Here is a 21,499-nt window from a genome sequence, read left to right as displayed (position 1 = left end):
CCAGTGCAATGCTGAGGGGGTGCTGTCTTTCGGATGAGATGTTAAACTGGGGCCCTGATGGACGTAAAAGATCCTATGGCACTATTTCGAAGAACAGCAGGGGAGTTTATCCCCAGTGCCCTGGCCAAAATGTATCCCTCAAACAGATTATCTGGTCATTATCACATTGCTGTTTGTGGGAGCTTACTGTGCATAAATTAGCTGCCGCATTTCCCACATTACAACAGTGACTACACTCCAAAAGTACTTCTTTGGCTGTAAAGCGCTTTGAGACGTTTGGTGGTCGCCAAAAGGCGCTATAAATGCAAGTCTTTCTTTTTTAAGGTAAAAAGTGTCATTTTGTTCATAAATGAAACTAGAATTACACAAAACTCTTCTTTAAAAACAGGTTATAAAGGTTTTTTATTCGTATGATTACTGTAAGGAGAAGGATGTTATCATTTCAAAAATATTACAGGAAACCTTTTCACCGGTTAACATTGGTCAGTGTGCCTCATTCCCAGGATGCCACATGCGTGCAGCATTTTATCATTCCACCTAAACAAGGGTCTGTAACAATAGCGGCTTTAGTCCAGTCAAACTTTGACACAAAGCTGACATTTTCAAGTTCCTTTTGCTGGAGTTTCCTCCGTGGATGCAATCGGGAAATTGTGCCCAAATTGCGTTTGAAGATGCGCCCATTTAGTCGAGGTGAAATTGCCACCAAGTTTCTACGCAAACTAGTTATAAGCCTGATCGCAAAATCACCCATAAATCAGTGCAATCAATGAGTGCAATCGAAACGTAACTGGAACAGAGCCAATGGGGCCTCGAGATGCGCTGGTAGAGTGGTATAACAGGCAAGAAAAGAAAATTCCCCTTTGGAATGAGGCTGGAGTTTGCAAGGTCAGCAGCACTTCTCTCTCTATCCTGCAAACTTTTACATTAACTCATTTAAATGACTGTGTAGCGTCTGAACTATCAATAACTTTCTCTCCTTGCAGATGAGATAGCGCAGACACCAGTGACAAGGCTTCCCACAAGAGGGCCTTCAATTTTACCGAGGATTAAGGGTCTCCTCAAAGAGGTCGAGACTTGGCACATCAGAATAATTGGTTTCTCAGGAGCACAGCCCTTGTGTGCGGTGAAAACGGATGTGGGCCGAGGTGTTCAGTGCATCAGCAATAGTCAACTGCAGATTAGTTCTGTAAAAAGTTTAATGACCAGACTAAATCAGGGAAGGTAAGAAACACAATTTCCCATGACTTTCTTCCAATCTGGTTGCCAGACTAAGGTGAAATAACCTGAGCAGTGGAGAGACCTCCCACCCCCCCAACTACCCTAACCCCCCCCCCCCCACAACCACCCCACCCCACCCCACTGGGCCATCAATGGCAGATACATATTAAAATATAAGCCATCACTATGCCTCTGTGATAAGTGTAAACTTGTATACAGCTACACAAGAGAATGCCACTTTAAATTTAAACTGATGTGAAACTACAGATACTAGGGCTTGACAGGGTAGATGCTGGGAAAATGTTTCCCCTGGCTGGGGAGTCTAGAACTAGGGGGATCACAGTCTCAGAACAAGGAGTCAGTCATTTAGGTCTGATATGAGGAGAAATTTCTTCACTCAGAGGGTTGTGAATATTTGGAATTCTCTATCTAGTTGTTGAGCATATTCAAGACAGAGATCGATAGATTTTTGAATACTAAGGGACGCAAGGGATATGGAGATAGTGCAGGAAAGTGAAGATGAGGTAGAAGATCAACCATGATCTTGCTGAATGGCGGAGCAGGCTTGAAGGGCTGAATGGCCTACTCCTGCTCCTATTTCTTGTGTTCTTATATTTCTGCAGCAGTTTTCTCGCTTGCATATGCCATTTTCCCAGTTTCCCCCCGAAGTTACAGTGGACAAACAAGAGAACTCCCCTGCTAATTCACCCATCGTCACTCAGAACGCACATGCATGATAATGTCACCTTAGTCAATCAACTTCAATTATTAGGGATTCCTGATGAAGCTATTATTTTTCAAAAGATGTGGAAGCCACCAAACATGGGTGAGAACCTACAGAATAATGTCGGGAGTGTTACTGACTCTCTTGTTTGACTTTCTTTCTATTTATTAGTTTCTTTAACTGTTTTGCAACATCACTGGGGTTTCTGTAGATCATCCGTCTGTCTGTTCCTTTCATTTTGATCCATTTGATGGAGGGATAACCTTGTGTAATGAATTGCTGCTGAAACTGGCTCACAACCTGCAGTAAATGTTAAAAAGAAAGACAAAGTTAAACTGGGTTTAACTAACACCAAGACTCAGAAATCCAAAAAGATGAATTGGATTATAACAACATCAACAACTTATATTGATATAGCACCTTTAACGTAGTAAAACATCCCAAGGCACTTCACAGGAGTATCAAAAGACAAAAAATTTGACACGAGCCTCATAAGGAGAAATTAGGGCAGATGACCAAAGGCTTGGTCAAAGAGGTAGGTTTTAAGGAGCGTCTTAAAGGAGGAAAGAGAGGTAGCGAGGTGGAGCTTAGGGCCCAGGCAACAGAAGGCACGGCCACCAATGGTTGAGCAATTCTAATCAGGGATGCTGAAGAGGGCAGAATTAGAGGAGCGCAGATATCTCGGGGGGGTTCTGGGGCTGAAGAAAATTACAGAGATAGGGAGGGGCGTGGCCATGGAGGGATTTAAAAACAAGCATGAGAATTTTGAAATCAAGGCGTTTCTTAACCGGGAGCCAACAGCAATAAAACAAGAATTGAAACTGATATGAAACTACGGATAATGGGGGTGTTTCGCAGGGGCTTCCACTCACTTCCAGTTTCCCAGGGTTGCCGCTGCTCTTCCACCGAAGTTACGATCAATAAATCGCATGTTATATTTATTGTTCCTCTTTCCCATTCACAACAGCTGAAGATGTGCAATTCCCATTGACTATTTTCAATTGTTTTTGTCATTTTTCTGATCAGCAGTATAGGATTTTAAACACTTGCGCATTGTGAAGAATGGATTTTTCCACAAATTTTAAAACTTAACATACCAGGAGTTTTCACAGACTTGATTTTGGTCACTTTCAGCTCACTGGAGCATTGTTAGAAGTCCCATTTGATTATGGAGAAGTGGAAGAGTTTAATGAAAATGAGGGCGTCAGTATATTAGTTTCAATTGTGTCTTTTACAGCTTCCATCACTTTTAGCTTGCTCAAAATATAACAAAAAGCAGTCTTTGAACTATGAATATTAGACAAATATTCATCATGACTTTAAAAAAGAAAAGAATTAATGCCAATCAATTAAGCTGGCCAGTGAAGTCGAATTAAAAGTAGGTTTTCAGTTTATCTAATAATTTGTTTTAAAAGCACGGAGTTAACTTTATATCTGTACTTGTTAAAATTATATGGAAATTATTGTTAACAATCAAATTACCCAACAACTTAAATGTTCTGACCTAGTCCATGATCATTGTTAGTTTTTGGCTTGCCTGTTCCACTGGTTGTCCTCCTAAAGATTTTGGCGAATCATTTGGACATCTCCAACACCATGCACTTCTGAACAAGTTACCCTAAGGTGTCCTACCAATGCAGTGTTTCCTCTTAAGTCATTATATTTGTACTCTCATATCATCCTCAAGAATTCCCTAGGGCTCTATTCTCCCTTCCAGACTCTTCCTTCTCCATATCAATGATACCCGCTCCCCCCACCAATCATCTAATCCAATCCATGCTTTTGCCAGGACTCATCAGAACCCTAAATGAATGAGATTTAATACCAATACAACATCGCTCTGTGGGGAACTACATCACATAGTGATCTTTCATCTTTCCTGTTCACAACAGCTGAAAATCAATGGTATAGAATTCACCATAACTACCTTTGACTTCTTCCAGAATCATGGCTTGTTTTCCACCACCCTCCATATATATCACCTTCATTCCTCAATCCAATGGCTGTATCATTGCATATTGTCCTTCATGTCTTCCGATAAGGCAATGAAATCTTGTTTCTTTCAATCTTTCAAAGCCACAGATTCTCCATATCTCTGAAATCCAATCCACAACAACCACTTCTAACTTTTGATGGCCCTTAACAAAATCAGTTGATATCCTTGGCTTCACTATTGCCACAGATCTCAAATACAACTTCCACATGTCCTTCATTGCTAAAACTGCCTCCACAAAGTTTGTTTTCCTCTTTCGTGGCAAATACTTATTTTCCCCTCTGCAACTCTTGACTCTCTATAAAGCTGAAGTCTGTTGAAGATTTGTACTCCCACATCTGAGAAGGCTCTAACAATTACCTTGCACTGCAAGAAATGATACAGGAATTAGCTTGTTATCTGAAAGGTAATTCATTTCTCATCTTAAGCCTCCAACTTCTCTCTTCATTGCAACCAATCCCATCTCTCAGAGATCACAGAAGATCACAGAGATCACAGAAACCCCACAGTGCAGATAGAGGCCATTTCGGCCCATCGAGCCTGCACCGACACATATCCCACCCGCTCCCCGTAACCCCTACACCAACACATGTCCCACCCTATCCCCATAACCCCACGAATTTAATCCCCCTAACACTAAGGGTCAATTTATCATAGCCAATCATCCTAACCCGCACATCTTTGGACTGTGGGAGGAAACTGGAGCACCCGGAGGAAACCCACGCAAACACGGGGAGAATGTGCAAACTCCACACAAACAGTCGCCCGAGGCCGGATTCGAACCCGGGTCCCTGGCGCTGTGAGGCAACAGTGCTAACCACTATGCCACCGTGCTGCCTTACTGTTTCTCCTTTGAGCTTTTCTCTTGTTCCTACAAAGCTGCAAACACCCTACATGGGAATTTTGTATCTTCAGTATATGAATCTTCATTATTCTGTAACTTTTAAGTCATTTTCCCCTCAGCTCTCAAAACCATGGAACTCTTTACCTACCTTAGTCTTTATTTCTTCCTACAAGCTTCATGCTTTTAAAACCCAAGGTTCATGCCACTTAATGGCTATTCCCGATTAACTAGTCTTCTCACCTACCCTTTTGAACCTTGGTGATGCCCTCCACTATGGCCCTTGACCTTTCACCTAGTTTTCACAACAAACTAAGTATCCAGTAATGAGATTATGGTATATGTAATATATCCCAAAAGTATTTAATTACAAGATCAAGCAGAGTTTCATAATCGACTTTTTCCTATGCCTCTGTGTTTGACAGATCATGACTTTGTTTTTCATTCTCTGCATTTAACTGCCTGTTTGAGATGTACAGTGGCATGTTCATAATTCTGAAACATATTAGAGGTCACCTTACTAGTTTAACATTGTGCTAATATTTTCATGAATTAGGTAGAGTGGCAGAGCCAGTCTGTGTTCAATCTATGTAATGGATTGCAGACATCAAACCGTTGTGCTCAGCATGAACCAACTTCCCATCCCATTCCTGGAAAGAGGCTAGTTTTCAGAAATACCTTTCCGTTCTCAACATGACAGTTACATATATTTTAGAATGAAAGCAATTGCAAAAAAACCTCAAGATCGGTTAAATGTAGGATGGTCAAATACAATAGTTATATAAACATTTTACATTTCATTTGCTTTTAGCTTTTGAAGTGCCTTTCCCAGATCCATGCTCACTGGGCTTTGTGGGGTTTGGCTCTTTAAGCACTTGCAGGAACTGCAGAGAAAACATCGCTACCCTCTACCATAGAGCTGATCCGATAGTTAGACGCGGGTTAGAAGCAATCTGATACATTTTACTGATTGCAGTTTTATGCCCTCTTAGATGTTCAGATTTCACATTATTAGGTGGCTCACAGTGACTAAGGATGATACAGTAGGTGTGAGATTTATTAGGCTGCGACTTTAGTGATGAATTAGCTAGGTTTTCAAAGACTTGAAAATCCAATCGGGTAGTCATGGCAGATATAATTACCTGGGAGTCTTTGAGAGCAAAACATCAAGCTGCACCTAACATCTTGGAGTTCCAAAAATTATAGGGCTAAAAATTGAGTAGCGCCCCAATTGAGGCACTAACTTCGCCGGCGCCCCCGCGCCAGAAATTGAGTGGTTGCGCCCCAAGAGGGAAGCGGGGTGCTACTGGAAGCGCCTCGCCTCCCTCTTGGGGCGCTGCGAGTGAATATCGTGGCGCTACGTGCCGTAGCGCCACACGCTGCGGCACGTCGCGCCGCGGTATTGCAGGCCTTCCTCCCCCTCTTAAAGGGGAGGGCCCTTGTGCAGCGCGACCTGTGGCCCAGCTGGGCCCCCGGGGATCGGGAGTGCAGGCAAAACAGCCCGGCACCCAAGAAAAGTGCCGGGCTCTTGGAGCGCAGCCAGCACTCCGCGGGGGGGGGGGGGGGGGAAAGAGGGGGGGGGGGGTTTCAGGAGGTCTGGGACGGGAGCGTAGGCAGGTGCTGGCAGGCGGCCAGCAACAAAAATGTCCGCCCCGCACCTCGCCTTTAAATTGCGCCTCCCCAGCCGCAGGTACGCCCCCCTGACCCTGTCGGACATAGCGTCCGGCGGTAAATCAGGGGGCGCTCCCGAAGATCGTGGCCGGGGTGCGAGCGGGGCGCTGCGCACACCAATGACGTCATCGCCAGCGGCGCAGCGCGCTACCGGTTAGCGCCACCACTAACTTCCCGCTGAATTTTGCGGGAGGCGTGGGCAGTGCCGCGCCCGGGCGCTAGTTGGTTTGCGCCCCACTTAGCGCCCTCTTAAGGCGCTAACGGGTGGCGCAACCAACTCAATTTTTCCCCCATAGTTCTTATCTTACCCTATTTATGGTAAAACATTTTGGTTCTTTCCGGGGAAAATGGTATTTTCTGCACCTTACAGAACAGTCCTTCAAATTTAGAGTTTTAAATACTTAGGGGAAAAATTCTGTATTGCCCCATTTGGGGTGCCATTATCGGCCGTGCGCAAAGTTCAGCGCCTGGTGCTAATTATCGCCTCCGACAGCAAAATTGGCTTTTATCGCCCCTGGAGGTGATTGGAGCACTAAATCAGGAGCATCACACTTGTCCTAAGGCGCAAACGCCGAGGAGCGAGGTGCTACCTCAAGAGTGCTGGCGAAGCAAGGAAGGGCAAATTAAAATAAACCTGCAAAGTGCTACTCAGTACTCAAAACTCCTTCACACAGCATTGAATCTCTCCAGAAGTCTCTCTCTCTCTCTAACTGCGTGGTGCAAAAATGTCACCGACAAAAAAAGGCAGGAAGCGGTGGCCTTTAAATAGCACTCCCCCAGTCCCTTTCCGACAGCATAGCGCGCCCCTCAACCTGTCGTTGCTAGCGGCAGGCGGTAAGGCAGGGGGCGCCACTCAATATCCGGTCCGGGGCGCTAACGGGGCGTTGCGCACTCGACTGGCGTCACAATCTGCCAGTGCAGGAGATCGTGGCGGTGGTGTTTAGCGCCATCGCAAAATGTCTAGTTAATTTCGCGAGCGGCACAAACATCGTCATGCCCGGCCTCTAGTTGCTTTGCGCCCCAATTAGCGCCCTCTTAAGGCACTAACGGGAGGCACAAACAACTGAATTTTCCCCCCTTAGTGTGTAGATAGCTTTAATATAGATTGTACCTCTGGGTACACACACACACACACACACACAACTACCACCCCCTTTGACTGCGTTGTATTTTTAAGTAAAGAAATGGAAGAAAAGCAGCCCGAAGATTAAGAGGAAACATGTGGACATTGGTTGTCGTCATAAGGCAGCTCTTTGGTAGCAAAGCGTGTTGTCAGGAAGAACAATTCTGTCCCCAAGCTATTAATTTGATTTTAGCCTCATGGAAACTATACTGCAACATCTTCAATCTAAATCACTTGAAATATTTGCAATTTCGGATCTCAAGATATATCATTGACCAAGAAGGGAAGTCTAGCAATCAGGATATCAAGCAGGTCAATCATTTAAAACAATGTAGACTTCAAATTCTGAGTAGATGAAATAAGACTAAACTACAACTCTTGACTTAATATACATTAAACAGCATATACTGAACTGAGAAGAATGTTGCCATGACATTATGTAGTGTTAATATTGAACTGCTCGTTGTGAGCGCTCAGATCTTTTTCTGGGCTTACCGCCAATCATCTCAATAAAAAGTCATTGCATTTGTTTTGGGAAAACATTTAAAAATTCAAATATCAGTTAAAGTAAAGGTTTCACTCAGGAGGAAAAATAATAAAAGCAAAGGAGAACTCACCTGCTACCCTCAGCTACACTCAGTGTCAAAAACATGGCTGTCATGGCAACAATCTAAATATATGCACGTATTATTTCGTTACATAACAACACTGACTGCACTTCAAAAATCGTCCTTCGGTTGCAAAGCACCTTGAGGTCCTAAGGTGCAATATAATTTTTCAGGCTGGGAGGGGGTTTGCAGTGGTGTTCCCCAAGGGTCAGTTTTGGGTTCATTACTCTTTTCAATTTTTAGGAAGACCTAGATTCAGGTGTAGGGAGCAGCATTATAAAGTTTGCAGATATTATGAAACTTGGCAATGTAGAGGATAGTTATAGGCTTCAGGATAACATGGGCAGGATGGTGAAATGGGCAGAAGCATGGCAGATGGAGTTTAATGCGGAAAAGTGTGAAGTGATGCACTTTGGGAGTCCTAATATGGAAAGACAGTACACTATTAACAGCACGATTTTGAAAAGTGTAGATGAGCAGAGAGACCTTGGTGTCCATGTACACAAATCCTTAAAGGTGGCAGGGCAAGTTGATAAGGTGGTTAAAAAGCATATGGGTTACTTGGGTTTATAAATAGAGACAGAGGCTGCGATTTTCCCTACATCGGCAGGTCCATAGTGGAAGACGTCGGTGGCAGGTCGCGGTCCCGCTGATGCCTCCATCCTGGCCTCCAACATGACTTCCCCCTGATTGGGCTTGTTAAGCCCACCCAGCGAGTTTCCCGGCCAATTGAAGGAAATGGGTCTGATGGCGTCATCAGCCGGTTTCCTTATAGGGACCATGCCCAAAATTACTTTGACATTTGTGCTGTCAGTGCTCTACAGCATTGAGGTGCTGCAAACCCACTGTCAATCAGTTTAAATTTCACAGCTGACCCGCTACCAATCGGGCCCGCTGAGCGCCAGCAAAATCGCGGCCAGAAAGTATAAAAGCAAAGAGATCGTGCTAGAGCTTTATAAATCACTGGTTAGGCCTTAGCTGGAGTATTGTGGACAATTCTGAGCACTACACTTCAGGAAAGGCCTTAGAAAGGGTACAGAGGAGGTTTACCAGGATGTTACCAGGGATGAGGGACTTCAGTTATGAGGAGAGGTTGGAAAAGTTAGGACTGTTCTCCTTGGAACAGAGAAGGTTAAGAGGTGACCTAATAGAGGTTTTCAAGATGATGAGAGGTTTTGATAGCGTAGATAGAGAAAAACTATTCCCTCTGGCGAGTGGGTCAATAACCAGAGATCATAGATTTAAAATCATTGGCAAAAGATCTAGAGGGGAGATGAGGAGAAATGTTTTCACTCAGAGTTGCTGGGATCTGGAACACTCTATCTGAAAAGCTGGTGGAAGCTGATTCCATAAATAATGTTAAAAGGGAGTTGGACAGGTTCTTGAGGATGAGGCACTTACAGGGTTACGGACAAAAAGCGGAGGGTGTGGGCCTAAGCACGACTGCTCTTTCAAAGAGCCAGCACAGGCACGATGGGCCGAATGGCCTCCTTCTGTGCTGTAAGTTTCTATGAGCTCTCTCTCTCTCTTAATCCCATCATTCTTTCCCTCTCTTTATTTTGCTTTCTGATTTTGAATTAATATTCTAACTTACACTTTCTGGTTTCGACACTGTGGGCAGGATTTTAACTTGGAGGTGGATAGGGAGCGGGGCTGGGCTGTGGTTGGGAAACCCAGCCTGGCCCCAACTAGTCAGATTGGGGCTGGCTGGCTGTCAGACGGGTAGGCCAGCAGCACCAGGATGCAGCTGGGGAGCAGAGAGGAAGGAGGGATCGGAAGCCGGAGTGGGGGTATTGGAGGAGGCCGAGATCAGCGGGAGAGTTAAGAGGGGGTTGGAAGGCTGGCGATCAGGGGCAAGGCATTGGAAGGCTGGGGTCCATGATCAGAAGGCTGGATGGGGGGGTGGGGAGGGGGCAATGGAGAGTGGGGGCCTCGTGGGGTGGGGGGGGGGGTGGGGAGATCGGAGGCAGGGACACTGACTCCAGCAGGCAAGTGGAAAGGCACTTACCTCACGGATTCAGCAGTCTTCGCCTTCCTTTAGCTGTCGGGTTCCCCGATGTAAATTTAAAATGGTGCTTCAAAAACAGGCACGCAGCCTCATTATAATATTTAAAGTGCCAACCTGCCTCCTGTGAGCAGGTTGGCCACCTCCCCCCGTCCGTTAAAACTGGAAGTGGGTGGGTTGGGGTCGGGATTCAGATTTTTAACTCTTTAACCTCCCACCCAACCCAAACCCGCCCATTTTTGGGGTTAAAAGTCCCCCCTGCGTGACTCAGTAAGGATTCTTCAATCTGATTGGTTGAAGAGACACGCTTGTTGCTTGCCCTGTTCACACAGGTCCTAGATCCCGTTCAGACACCCGACGAACGTAAGTTGTTGCTCAAAAGCCCAGGAAAATCTGTGGGCCGCTGTAAGCGTGTTGAACAGCGAACGCCCTTCATTCACCGTGGACCGCAAGAACCCGGACAGGTGCACAGAAGATTTACAAGGATGATACCAGAAATGCGAGGGTATACATACCATCATTTTTCAATCCTCTCTGGCTTCAGGTGTGGTGCCGGAGGACTGGAGGACAGTAATGTGGTACCCTTGTTTAAAAAGGGAGAAAAGGATAGACCGAGTAATTACAGGCCAGTCAGCCTAACCTCGGTGGTGGGAAAATTATTGGAAAGAATTCTGAAGGGCAGGATAAATCTTCATTTAGAAAGACACGGATTAATCAAGGATAGTCAGCACGGATTTGTTAAGGGGAGATTGTGTCTGACAAACTTGACTGAATTTTTTGAGGTGGTAACAAGGAGGGTAGATGAGGGTAGTACGTTTGATGTAGTGTATATGGACTTTAGCAAGGCTTTTGATAAGGTTCCCACATGGCAGACTGGTCACAAAGTTAAAAGCCCATGGGATCCAGGGCAAAGTGTCAAGTTAGATTCAAAACTGGCTCGGAGACAGGAAGCAGAGGGTAATGGTTGATGGGTGTTTTTGTGACTGGAAGGCTGTTTCCAGTGGGGTTCTGCAGGGCTCAGTACTGGGTCCCTTGCTTTTTGTGGTATATATCAACGATCTAGACTTGAATATAGGGGGTATAATTAAGAAACTTGCAGATGTTACTAAAATCGGCTGTGTGGTTGATACTGAAGAAGGAAGCTGTAGACTGCAGGAAGATAACAATAAATTGGTCAGGTGGGCAGAACAGTGGCAAATGGAATTTAATCCGGAGAAGTGTGAGGTAATGCATTTGGGGAGGGCTAACAAGGAAAGGGAATACACATTAAATGGTAGGACTCTGAGTAGTGTAGAGCAACAAAGGGACTTGGAGTGCACATCCACAGACCCCTGAAGGTAGCAGGACAGGTAGATAAGGTGTTTGAGAAGGCATACAGAATGCTTGCCTTTATTAGCCGTGGCATAGAATACAAGAGCAGGGGGGGTTATGCTTCAACTGTATAAAACACTAGTTAGGCCTCAGCTCGAGTACTGCGTGCAGTTCTGGTCACCACATTACAGGAAAGATGTGATTGCACTAGAGCGGGTACAGAGGAGATTTACAAGGATGTTGCTGGGAGTAGAGAATCTTAGCTATGAGGAAAGACTGGATAGGCTGGGTGTGTTTTCCTTGGAACAGAGGAGGCTGAGGGGAGACCTTATTGAGGTGTATAAAATTATGAGGAGCTGAGATGAAGTGGATAGAAAGGACCTATTTCCCTTAGCAGAGGGGTCAAAAACCAGGGGGCACAGATTTAAAGTAAATGGTGGAAGGTTTAGAGGGGATTCGAGGGGAAATTTCTTCACCCAGAGAGTTGTGGGGGTCTGGAACTCACTGCCTGAAAGGGTGGATGAGGCAGGAACCCTAACCACATTTAAAAAGTACTTGGATGTGCACTTGGGATGCTCTAACCTGCAGGGTTACGGGCCAAGAGCTGGGAAGTGGGATTAGGCTGGATAGTTCTTCGTTGGCCAGCGTGGACACGATGGGCCGAAATGGCCTCCTTCTGTGCTGTAACTTTCTATGATTCTAGGAAAGGATGAACAGGCTGGGTCTCTTTTCTCTTGAAAAAAGGCTGAGGGATGACCTAATAGAGGTCTTTAAGTGCATATCCAAGTACTTTTTAAATGCAATAAGGGTTTCTGCCTCTACCACCCTTTCAGGCCGTGAGTTCCAGACCCTCACCACCCTCTGGGTGAAAAAGGTTCTCCTCAACTCCCCTCTAATCCTTCCACCAATTACTTTAAATCTATGCTCCTCGGTTATTGACCTCTCTGCTAGATGAAATAGGTCCTTCCTATCCACCACTTCTTCTTTCATATGGTAGTAGCAAAGCAAATCAGATGTCAATATCTAAGTCAGATATCCAGGCTTCCAGTGCAACAGCGTGGATAATTTGTAGGCTGCCTGCAAATTTCCTCTGAGGACAGTGTTCAATGATGTGCTTCAGGGTCTGATTAGGAGCTCCACAGTCGCATGATGGGGATGCTTTAATCTTCAATCTATGAAGAAGGTGCCAGCATCGACCATGGCCAGTTCTGAGGCGGTTGATGGTTGTCCACTGTTTGCGAGGAAGGTTTGATCCTTCAGGTTGTACTGTGGGGTCCTCTATAAGGAATCCATTCCGTATGTCGCAGTTCTTTTAAGTATTTCGCCATCGGTCATCAAGGCTGAGGGGAGATCGCTGAAGGGCTTTGGCGATGGTCCAAAATGGCCTCCTAGATTTGAGGCGGATTGGTGGTAGGTTGTTCAAGTCAGCCTGGATCGGCATGTCTTTGCTGGTGTAGCAGTTGTATTCTCTGGAGACTGCATATTCACGGTGTAGGTGTGGTGGTGCGATGTTTGCAAACACAGGCAGCCACGGTGTTGGTGTCGATAAAAGCGTACCGGTGATAATTTTCATAGGAGAATTCAGCTGGATATTAACGGATTTGTCATTCACACTTGATGGCCATGCCGGAGAGCAGTACTCCGCTGTAGAGTACACCAGGGCGAGTGCTGCCGTACGGAGGCTTTGAGCGTCTGCTCCCCATGTGGATCCGGCGAGTTTCTGGATCAAGTTGACCCTACGCTTTATCCACTCTATCTAGGCCCCTCATAATTTTATACACCTCAATTAAGTCTCCCCTCAGCTTCTTCTGTTCCAAAGAAAACAACCCCAGCCTATCCAATCTTTCCTCATAGCTAAAATTCTCCTGTCCAGGTAATATCCTCGTAAATCTCCTCTGTACCCGCTCTAGTGCAATCACATCTTTCCTGTAATGTGATGACCAGAACTGTACACAGAACTGTAGCTATGGCCTAACTAGTGTTTTATAAAGTTCCAACATAACCTCCCTGCTCTTATATTCTATGCCTCGGCTAATAAAAAAAGTATGCCTCCTTAACCACCTTATTTAACTGTCCTGCTACCTTGAGGAATTTGTGGACATGCACTCCAAAGTCACTCTGTTCCTCTACACTTCTCAGTATCCTACCATTTATTGTGTACTCACTTGCCTTGTTAGCCCTCCCCAAATGCATTACCTCAACATCTCCAGATTGAATTCCATTTGCCACCTTTCTGCCCACCTGACCAGTCCATTGATATCTTCCTGCAGTCTACAGCTTTCTTCCTCATATACTATACTGTTAACTATATGGCAAATTTTTGTATCATCTGCAAACTTCTTAATGGTACCCCCTATATTGAAGTCTAAATCATTGATGTATACCACAAAAAGCAAGGACCCAGTACTGAGCCCTGTGGAACCCCACTGGAAACAGCCTTCCAGTCACAAAAACATCCGTTGCTTCCTGCCACTGAACCAATTTTGGATCCAACTTGTCACATTCCCTTGGATCCCATGGGCTTTTACTTCGCTGACCAGTCTGCCATGCAGAACCTTATCAAAAGCCTTGCTAAAATCCATGTGGACTATATCAAATGCACTACCCTCATCGATCCTCCTTGTTACCTCCACAAAAAATTCAATCAAGTTAGTCAGACACGACCTCCCCTTAACAAATCCATGCTGACTGTCCTTGATTAATCGTGCCTTTCTAAATGATGATTAATACTGTGCCTCAGAATTTTTTCCAATAATTTGCCCACCACTGAGGTTAGGCTGACTGGCTTGTCATTACTCAGCCTAACCTTTACTCCATTTTCACAGTAAGAGCTGTCAGTAAATAAAAGAAAGGACCCAAAACCAGATAGAATGACCGCAGAGAATTCACAATGCATTATTACACAACATATCTCCATTAAATTTAAAAGTACCGCCTCATCTTGGGAGTTAGATGTCATCCATGTCCCTTGAGGAGACTACTGCCTTGCAATCCCTCCCAGGTATTTGCTGTTCTACAGATAAACTACTGTACAAGTTAAACCTTAGCCTGTTACAAATGGATTTCTACTGTGAATTCAAATGGATTCTCAGATTCTCAGCAGGCTAAAAGGATAACAGTGTGGGTCACCAATGATTCAGATGCAGTACTTGCCTTATTCAAAGGGTCAGGAAGCTGTTCATCATAATAATCTCCTGTGATCACCGTTACAGTAGTTGTCCTGGACAGTGGTTTAAATTTTGAAATGTCTCTAATAAAAAAAAGTGAAAAACGTAAAGAGGCAGCACCTCCTACAAGGATCCGTACACACCTTACCTGAAAACCTTTAGGTTACAACACAATATTTTAAAAAGAGAATAATTCCAGAACCTTTTCCCTCCTCCCACAAATTCTGAGTTGCCTTGAATAAGGCAACTCCTTTTTGCAATGATTAGCTTCATTGGGCAGAATGAAAGATTGGTTACCATATTTTCCATGAATTTCACAAACTATTGCTTTGAATATGAATTTTTAGTTGGTATTATAAAACACAGCTGACATGAATGATTCACAATTATAGTCAACCAACCAGAATTATGTCCCATCACAGGGATTTCATTTAAAAATAAGACTTCTATGAAAAAGATATAAACAAATTGGTCAGCACAATCTAGGTTGGCATTATCCTTTTGCATGTCATTCCTTTCATCCCACTCTGGTGACTCAATGCAGTGGAGTTCTCCTCGCACCAGGGAGCCACTCCAATGAAAATGTTTCAGGCATATCACGTAATGGCTTCATGGAGAAACCACAAACTCAGTTTTTAGGAACAGCCTGGATACGAATGGAAAGGTGCCTGAATTAAGAATACTCAGTAATGGACGGTACAGTGTTTTGGTTTCATATCTGCAACTGATGTCACCAATTTCATAAATAAACATCTCTCTTAGGAGATGGATTTTACCAGTTTTTTAATTGTAAGAGAAAATAAAACAACTTCATACTGGGAGCACTATACCTATACTACCCTTCCCAGACAGTTTTCTCTCCTTTTCTTCTTTGTCTCTTGAAGGTCTGTCACCTCAACCAGCACTAACTGTGTGAGAGCCTCGACAGTGAGCGTCAGTGGTTTATTTCACCGTGAGGACTATCATAATCAAGTCTGATCCTGTCCTCGCTAGATTTCCATATAGGCCAAGAATTCTGTTGGAGCTCCGAGGAAATTCCCGGCCATACACTTCTCATTAAGGATCACTGGGTAGTAATTGGGAGCAGGAACCATGGTTGATTTTTACTCCTCCTTAGCCTGGGGTTGCTATGGCAAATTGTTACACCCCCACTGCTGCATAAAGCCTGGTGTCCCCCTGCCTGTGTGGTTGATGGCCATTTTCTTATTTAATTACTTTTATAAAAATGGAGTGACAGCACCAAATTCGGTCTTCTAGTAAACCAAATTCACGTAAAAACTCAGCTCTTTGCTTGTGCATAACAGTCTGATGAAAATGGCAGGCTGCTCCCTCCTAGTGACAGTAAGTGGCCCTTAATAACAAGATCTCGTAATAGCAATGATATTCTAAAGCAACATACAATAAAAGCTAGTTTTCACTGCCACAACCCAATAAATCACGAAGTACATAAAATCATCAAGTTTACATACGCCCACAAAGTGAACCTCACTGATCATTCATTTCTTCAACTATTTTTTTAATAGAATGTTTCTTTCATGATGTATGAGTAGATTTGTTTTGATTCCACAATGCAGATCATCATCTCCTAACTCAGCAAAATCTGAGCTTTTAATTCAGTAGAGGTGTGAATGATTGCTTGAGTGAAACATTGCAGAGGAGTCATTGGCCTAGAAATTCAGTGGGCTGCGCCACCAGTTAGCGCCCAAAGAGGGCACTCAGTGGCTTTAGCGCCACTGGCCACGCCTCCCGCGATATTTAGCGGGGCGCTAATGGCGGCGTTAGCTTGTAGCGCTGCGCCGCCACCGATGACGTCATTGGTGTGCGCAGCGCCCCGCTCCCGCCCCGATCGCGATATTTGGTCGCGCCCGCCTCTGTAACGCTGGTCGCAAATCGCGACCGGTTCACAGGACCTACCTGTGGCGGTAGTGGCGCAAATTAAGGTGGAGGTGCGGGGCGGCCATTTTTTCCGGTGGCCGCCTGCCAGCACCTCCTCGCGCCGCCCTCCCCGGCCTCCTGATCCACCCCCCGGGCAGTGCCGGCTGTGTCCCAAAAGCCTGGCACTTCTCCTCGGTGTCGGGCTCTTTTGCTGGCACTCGCGATTGGTGATTGCGCTGGTGCAGGCCCCTCCCCCTTAAGAAGGGGAGGAAGGCCTGCTGTACAGCAGCGCGCCGTGCCACAGCATGTGGCGCTGTGGCACGTAACGCGGCGATATTCAGTTTGAGCGCCCCAAGCGGGACGCGGGGAGCCTCGAGCAGCGCCCCGAGTCCCTCTTGCGGCGCTCCCACTGAATATCGGGAGGGCGCAAGCGGCTCTGGCCGGAGCGCAAATTCTGGCGCCCAGGCGAGCTTGGTGTCCCAAATGCGGCGCCACCAATTTTTAGCCCTAGATACCTTCCTGAACCACCAAATGGCAAACTTTCTTGACTTAGAACATTGTATTATTCTGAAGGAGACCAAAGTAACAAATTTAAAGTATGCATGTCAAAAACATGCAAAGAAGGAAAATTTTACCAAACTAAATTTTATAGAACGAATTGAAAGAACGAAGAAGCAATTGGCTAAACTATATGTATGAACACTCTGAATGAGCTCCTCAATGATCCAAGAGTGCACAAACTGTCGCTGAAGTGAACAAAGCTAGAAGTGGGCACCAAATGCTTTTGAAGCATTTTTTTAAAGCAATGACCAACACTTGTCAGTAGTAAAAAGTATCTGTTCTGCTACAAAACAACAGAAACAATGGTTTACTCTCAAATAAGATTATCTATGCTTCAACCAGCAAGAACCCACTTGCAGCTTCAAAATTCATGTACAGAATGTCTTTGGACAGAAATAACCATTCTCCTGCTCAATGTATTTTGTGCTATTGTAACTTTGTTCTCCAGATTGACTGAAAATAGCTGTTCTAAACTGCACCACCAGCTAAACGCACCATTTACCCATCCAAATCCCTACTACATGGTATCAGAATATACGCTTGTCCTCCAATGTACTTATTCTTTCTCTGTAACAAAAACCACTTACATTTCTAGGTTGCTCATCATAAACAGAGAAATATCTCCGAGCACGTTAGAGTAACTGGATGTTGGCTTTACTGACACTAACTGGACAAAGATCATCTAGCTCTTACTGTCAGACAGATAGCTAGAGAACAGCAACAGCCATGGGATCAATGTAGGAGATAGAGAAGCAGACCAAAGTGTTGGTGGCATACATGTGAAAACTGACTCCATTCTTCTGGATGATGTTGCCAAGGAGTAGAATGTAAAATGAAGAAGAGGAGGGTGCCAAGGATAGAACCCTGGGGTACATCACCAAGAGATTCTAGTATCAAAACCAGGCTACAGAGTTAAACCACCACTCATAGTAATTTATTTCATAGAATCATACAGCACAGAAGGAGGCCAATCGGCCCATTGTGTCTGTGCCGGCTCTTTGAAAGAGCTATACAATTAGTCTCACTGCCTGCTTTCCCCATAGCCCTGCAAATTTTTCCTGTTCAAGTATATATCCAATTCCCTTTTGAAAATTACTGCTGAATCTGCTTCCACCGCCCTTTCAGGCAGTGCATTCCACATCATAACTCCTCGCTGCCTAAAAATGTCAGCTCATTTCCCCCCTGGATTTTTTTGCCAATTATCTTAAATCCGTGTCCTCTGGTTATTTTGAGAAATTAGCATTTGATGTTAAAAATATGCCATGTGCAAACTGAAAGCTATTCAGACAGGTAAGTATTTCTATTGTATGCATGTATGTGACACAATAAAATGCGTCTCCTAGCTTGCTTCGTGCACTGCGCTTTGCTTCCTCAGATCTCATCAATGTAGTCTGTACTCCTATAATGTGTCAAGAATGCAGAATGAAGATGCGCCAGCTTCAAACTATGTTCACCTATACTAAATCACTATACAGGAAACTTTCGATTAACCGGCCCCTAAATAACCGGAACGCTCTATCCACCGGCAAAATTCAGGAGTCGGTTCAGGTAACTTTTTTTTACTTTTAGTTACTTTTTTTACTCCATTTGTTGCTGTGCAAGGGTGTAGCTGAAGCTGTTGCTAAGCTACAGAGACGCTTGAAACATGTGCCGATTGTTCTGAAGCTGTTAAGCAACAGGGTTTGTTGCTTTATATGGAGCTCTGAGCTCCGTATCTTTTACTATAGCGTTCAGTTATCCGGAATTGTTGATGAACCGGCAACACGTCGGTCCCGTCCGTGTCGGATACCAGAAAGTTTCCTGTAGTTATAAGGTAGTTTCACTGCTGCTGGGCGGAATGAAACGGATTCTCTCACAACCTGCAGAGAATTGAAAATAAGGTAAACAGCAAGCAACAAACAAAAAAAAAGAGAAAAGGAAAAGGGAATCGAGGTAGTTCAAATTATCAGGTGGTGACTTTCGCCTGGCCAGCAACATAGACCATGGAGGGATAAATACACGCTATTAATTACATTCACACCCACGTTAAAGATCGGCTTAAAAACGGCAGCCGAGTTGCTTTTATTTAAAAATTGATTTTATTGAACAACTTTGTAGCAACAATGATAAAGTCTTCACAGATGGTTGATTTCTGCAATAGGGACAGAAACTCTCCACATTCTGCCAGGAACCTCAGCAAGCTCTGCAGGTCGATAGTTGCTCCTGTTCAACACTTGAGATTTTATGATACATTGTTGGAATTTTAGATACGTCATTGAAATTCACTTTTTTGTAGTTAATGCTGTGTAAGCATCATTCCTTGTATTTGCATGCACACCATAGTTGTCCCTGTTCATTAAGTGTATTAGGGCTGACATAGCCCAATAGACGTTAACAGTGATCCAGCACTCCTCCTCCCACAACACAGTGAGATACTGCTGAAGGCACAGTTTACTTACAATAACCACTACAATCCACAGCCTACCTCAGAAATCATCACAGATCGTGACATTACAATTTGGGACCACATTCAAACGGGCACATCAATCATATTTGGCATGATATGTTGCATAAACACATGCTCGATGGGCCGAATGGTCTTCTTCCGTGCTGTAACCATTCTATGCACACGTGTGCAGTACAGTGGTTTTCTTACTTTTGATGGGAACCGAGTGTCCAATATATGCAACCAGTCTGATCCAGTTATGTCAAGTCAAGCTGCAAAGTCACAGAAGTCAAAATCAGGCTAATAAGTAGGCATAACCGGGCCAGCAGTCTATGAATCTGACTGAAGTCCACACTGATTTGCACTATGCCTGTATCCATCCGGAAAGGTACATCAGGTCTCCTGTGGAAATATTCATGCTAACTTGGACAACGCATTGCTTTATTAAGAGTAGAAAATGATGTATTATTCTGTTGATTATTCTGTTGCCTAGGCCCTAAGCTCTGGAATTCTCTGCCTAAACCTCGCCGCCTTTTTCCTCCTTTGAGATGCTCCTTCAAACCTACCTCTTTGGCCAAGCTTTTGGTCACCTGCCCTAATTTCTCCTTAAGTGGCTCGGTGTCAATTTTTTTTGTCTTATAATACTCCTGTGAAGCGCCTTGGGACATTTTACTATGTTAAAGGCGCTATATAAATACAAGTTGTTGTTGTTGATGAGGTGAAGCTGTGCTCCTTTAAAAGAGGAAAGTCTAATTGTTAAATAAACAGAGCCTTAGGTCATTGACAGTTCAACTGTTGTTTAGATTGGTGAACTTTGAGGCTGCAGCTCAGCAACAGAGCATCACACGGCTATAGCATCTATAGTAAATGTGACATCTACACGTGCTGAAATAATATCCAAAATAGATTACTAGCTGATGTCCTGTGGCATTTCTCATGGTAAGTAGAATGATTTAATGACAGGAATTTTTATGTCATGTAATGAACAATATTATTTTGCTACAGCTGAGCGGTGTTATTTTAAGGCAACTAAGTCTGTTATTAAGTAAACCCAACCTTATGTTGCTCAGAGTTTAATTACTTTTGGAGAACCTTGCAAATTGTGAAGTGCTCATCAGTCCCAGCTCCAATTCAGAAGCACCCAACCTTAATATAGTAATCTGGGATGTAATGTTTAAGTTATCCACCAGATGGAGCCAAATATTAAGGGTTCACATTCACCAGTATTTAAGGTAATGGGTCATGTATTCAATGTCCTGGTACACTAGTTAATATGGTAATGTGGCATTGCATTGTGGGTATGACTCAGAGGTTGATCCTCCATCTTGTGCTCGTGCAATAAGAATTGTGCCTTGCCTCCAGCTTGTAAGAGATATGTTTCTCTGCTACACCGTGTAAATAAACAGTTGGGTTTTGTTCCTAATATCTCGCTTCTCTCAGTTTCTGACCTTACCACTCGGATACCACATATTGGCGACGAGGATAAACAGATCACATCTTGACGAAGAAAAAAAAAAGAGCACTGAATAACGGATCATGGCTGCTACGGTAGGAAAGATCTCTGCTTTTGATGTTCAGACGCAGACCTGGGATGAATACTGCGAGGTGTTGATGCATTTCTTTGAAGAAAATGATATAAATGATGTTGGAAAAAGGAGAGCAATTTTGCTCACTTCTGTGGGAAGTCAGACGTATAGTTTAATGAGAAACTTATGCAGTCCTGCAAAGCCTGGAGACAGATCATTTGCTGACTTAGTGGCCTTGCTAAAGGACCATTTCAATCCCAGACCGAGTGAGATTGTACAGCATTTCAAATTTAATTCACGGAACAGAAAACCGGGAGAGACTGTATTGGATTATGTAGCGGTGTTGCGAAAATTGGCACACGATTGCAATTACAGCAACAACCTGAAAGACATGCTGAGAGATAGGCTAGTTTGCGGGATAATGGATGATCGAATGCAGCGGAGATTATTG

The 21,499-nt window shown here is 44.3% G+C and overlaps 1 protein-coding gene across 2 annotated transcripts in view; it reads right to left on the bottom strand.

Moving 5' to 3' along the window:
• Positions 1 to 1,335: 1,335 nt before the first annotated feature.
• LOC147115102 (uncharacterized) overlaps positions 1,336 to 21,499 on the bottom strand; it is a 280,011-nt gene continuing 259,847 nt past the window's right edge. For both annotated transcript variants that reach the window (XM_085993392.1, XM_085993393.1), the window contains exons 10-11: positions 14,648 to 14,744; positions 1,336 to 2,242 (exon numbers count right to left, since the gene is read on the bottom strand). In XM_085993392.1, the coding sequence (XP_085849518.1) occupies positions 2,075 to 2,242; positions 14,648 to 14,744 (265 nt within the window). In that variant the 3' untranslated portion in view covers positions 1,336 to 2,074. The remainder of the gene's footprint in view (positions 2,243 to 14,647; positions 14,745 to 21,499) is intronic.

This window comes from Somniosus microcephalus, chromosome 7 (genome assembly GCF_052327205.1).
Source record: "Somniosus microcephalus isolate GS21.2 chromosome 7, FLI_Smic_1.0, whole genome shotgun sequence".
Lineage (NCBI taxonomy): Eukaryota > Metazoa > Chordata > Chondrichthyes > Squaliformes > Somniosidae > Somniosus > Somniosus microcephalus.
This window is presented reverse-complemented; position numbering and strand designations above follow the sequence as displayed.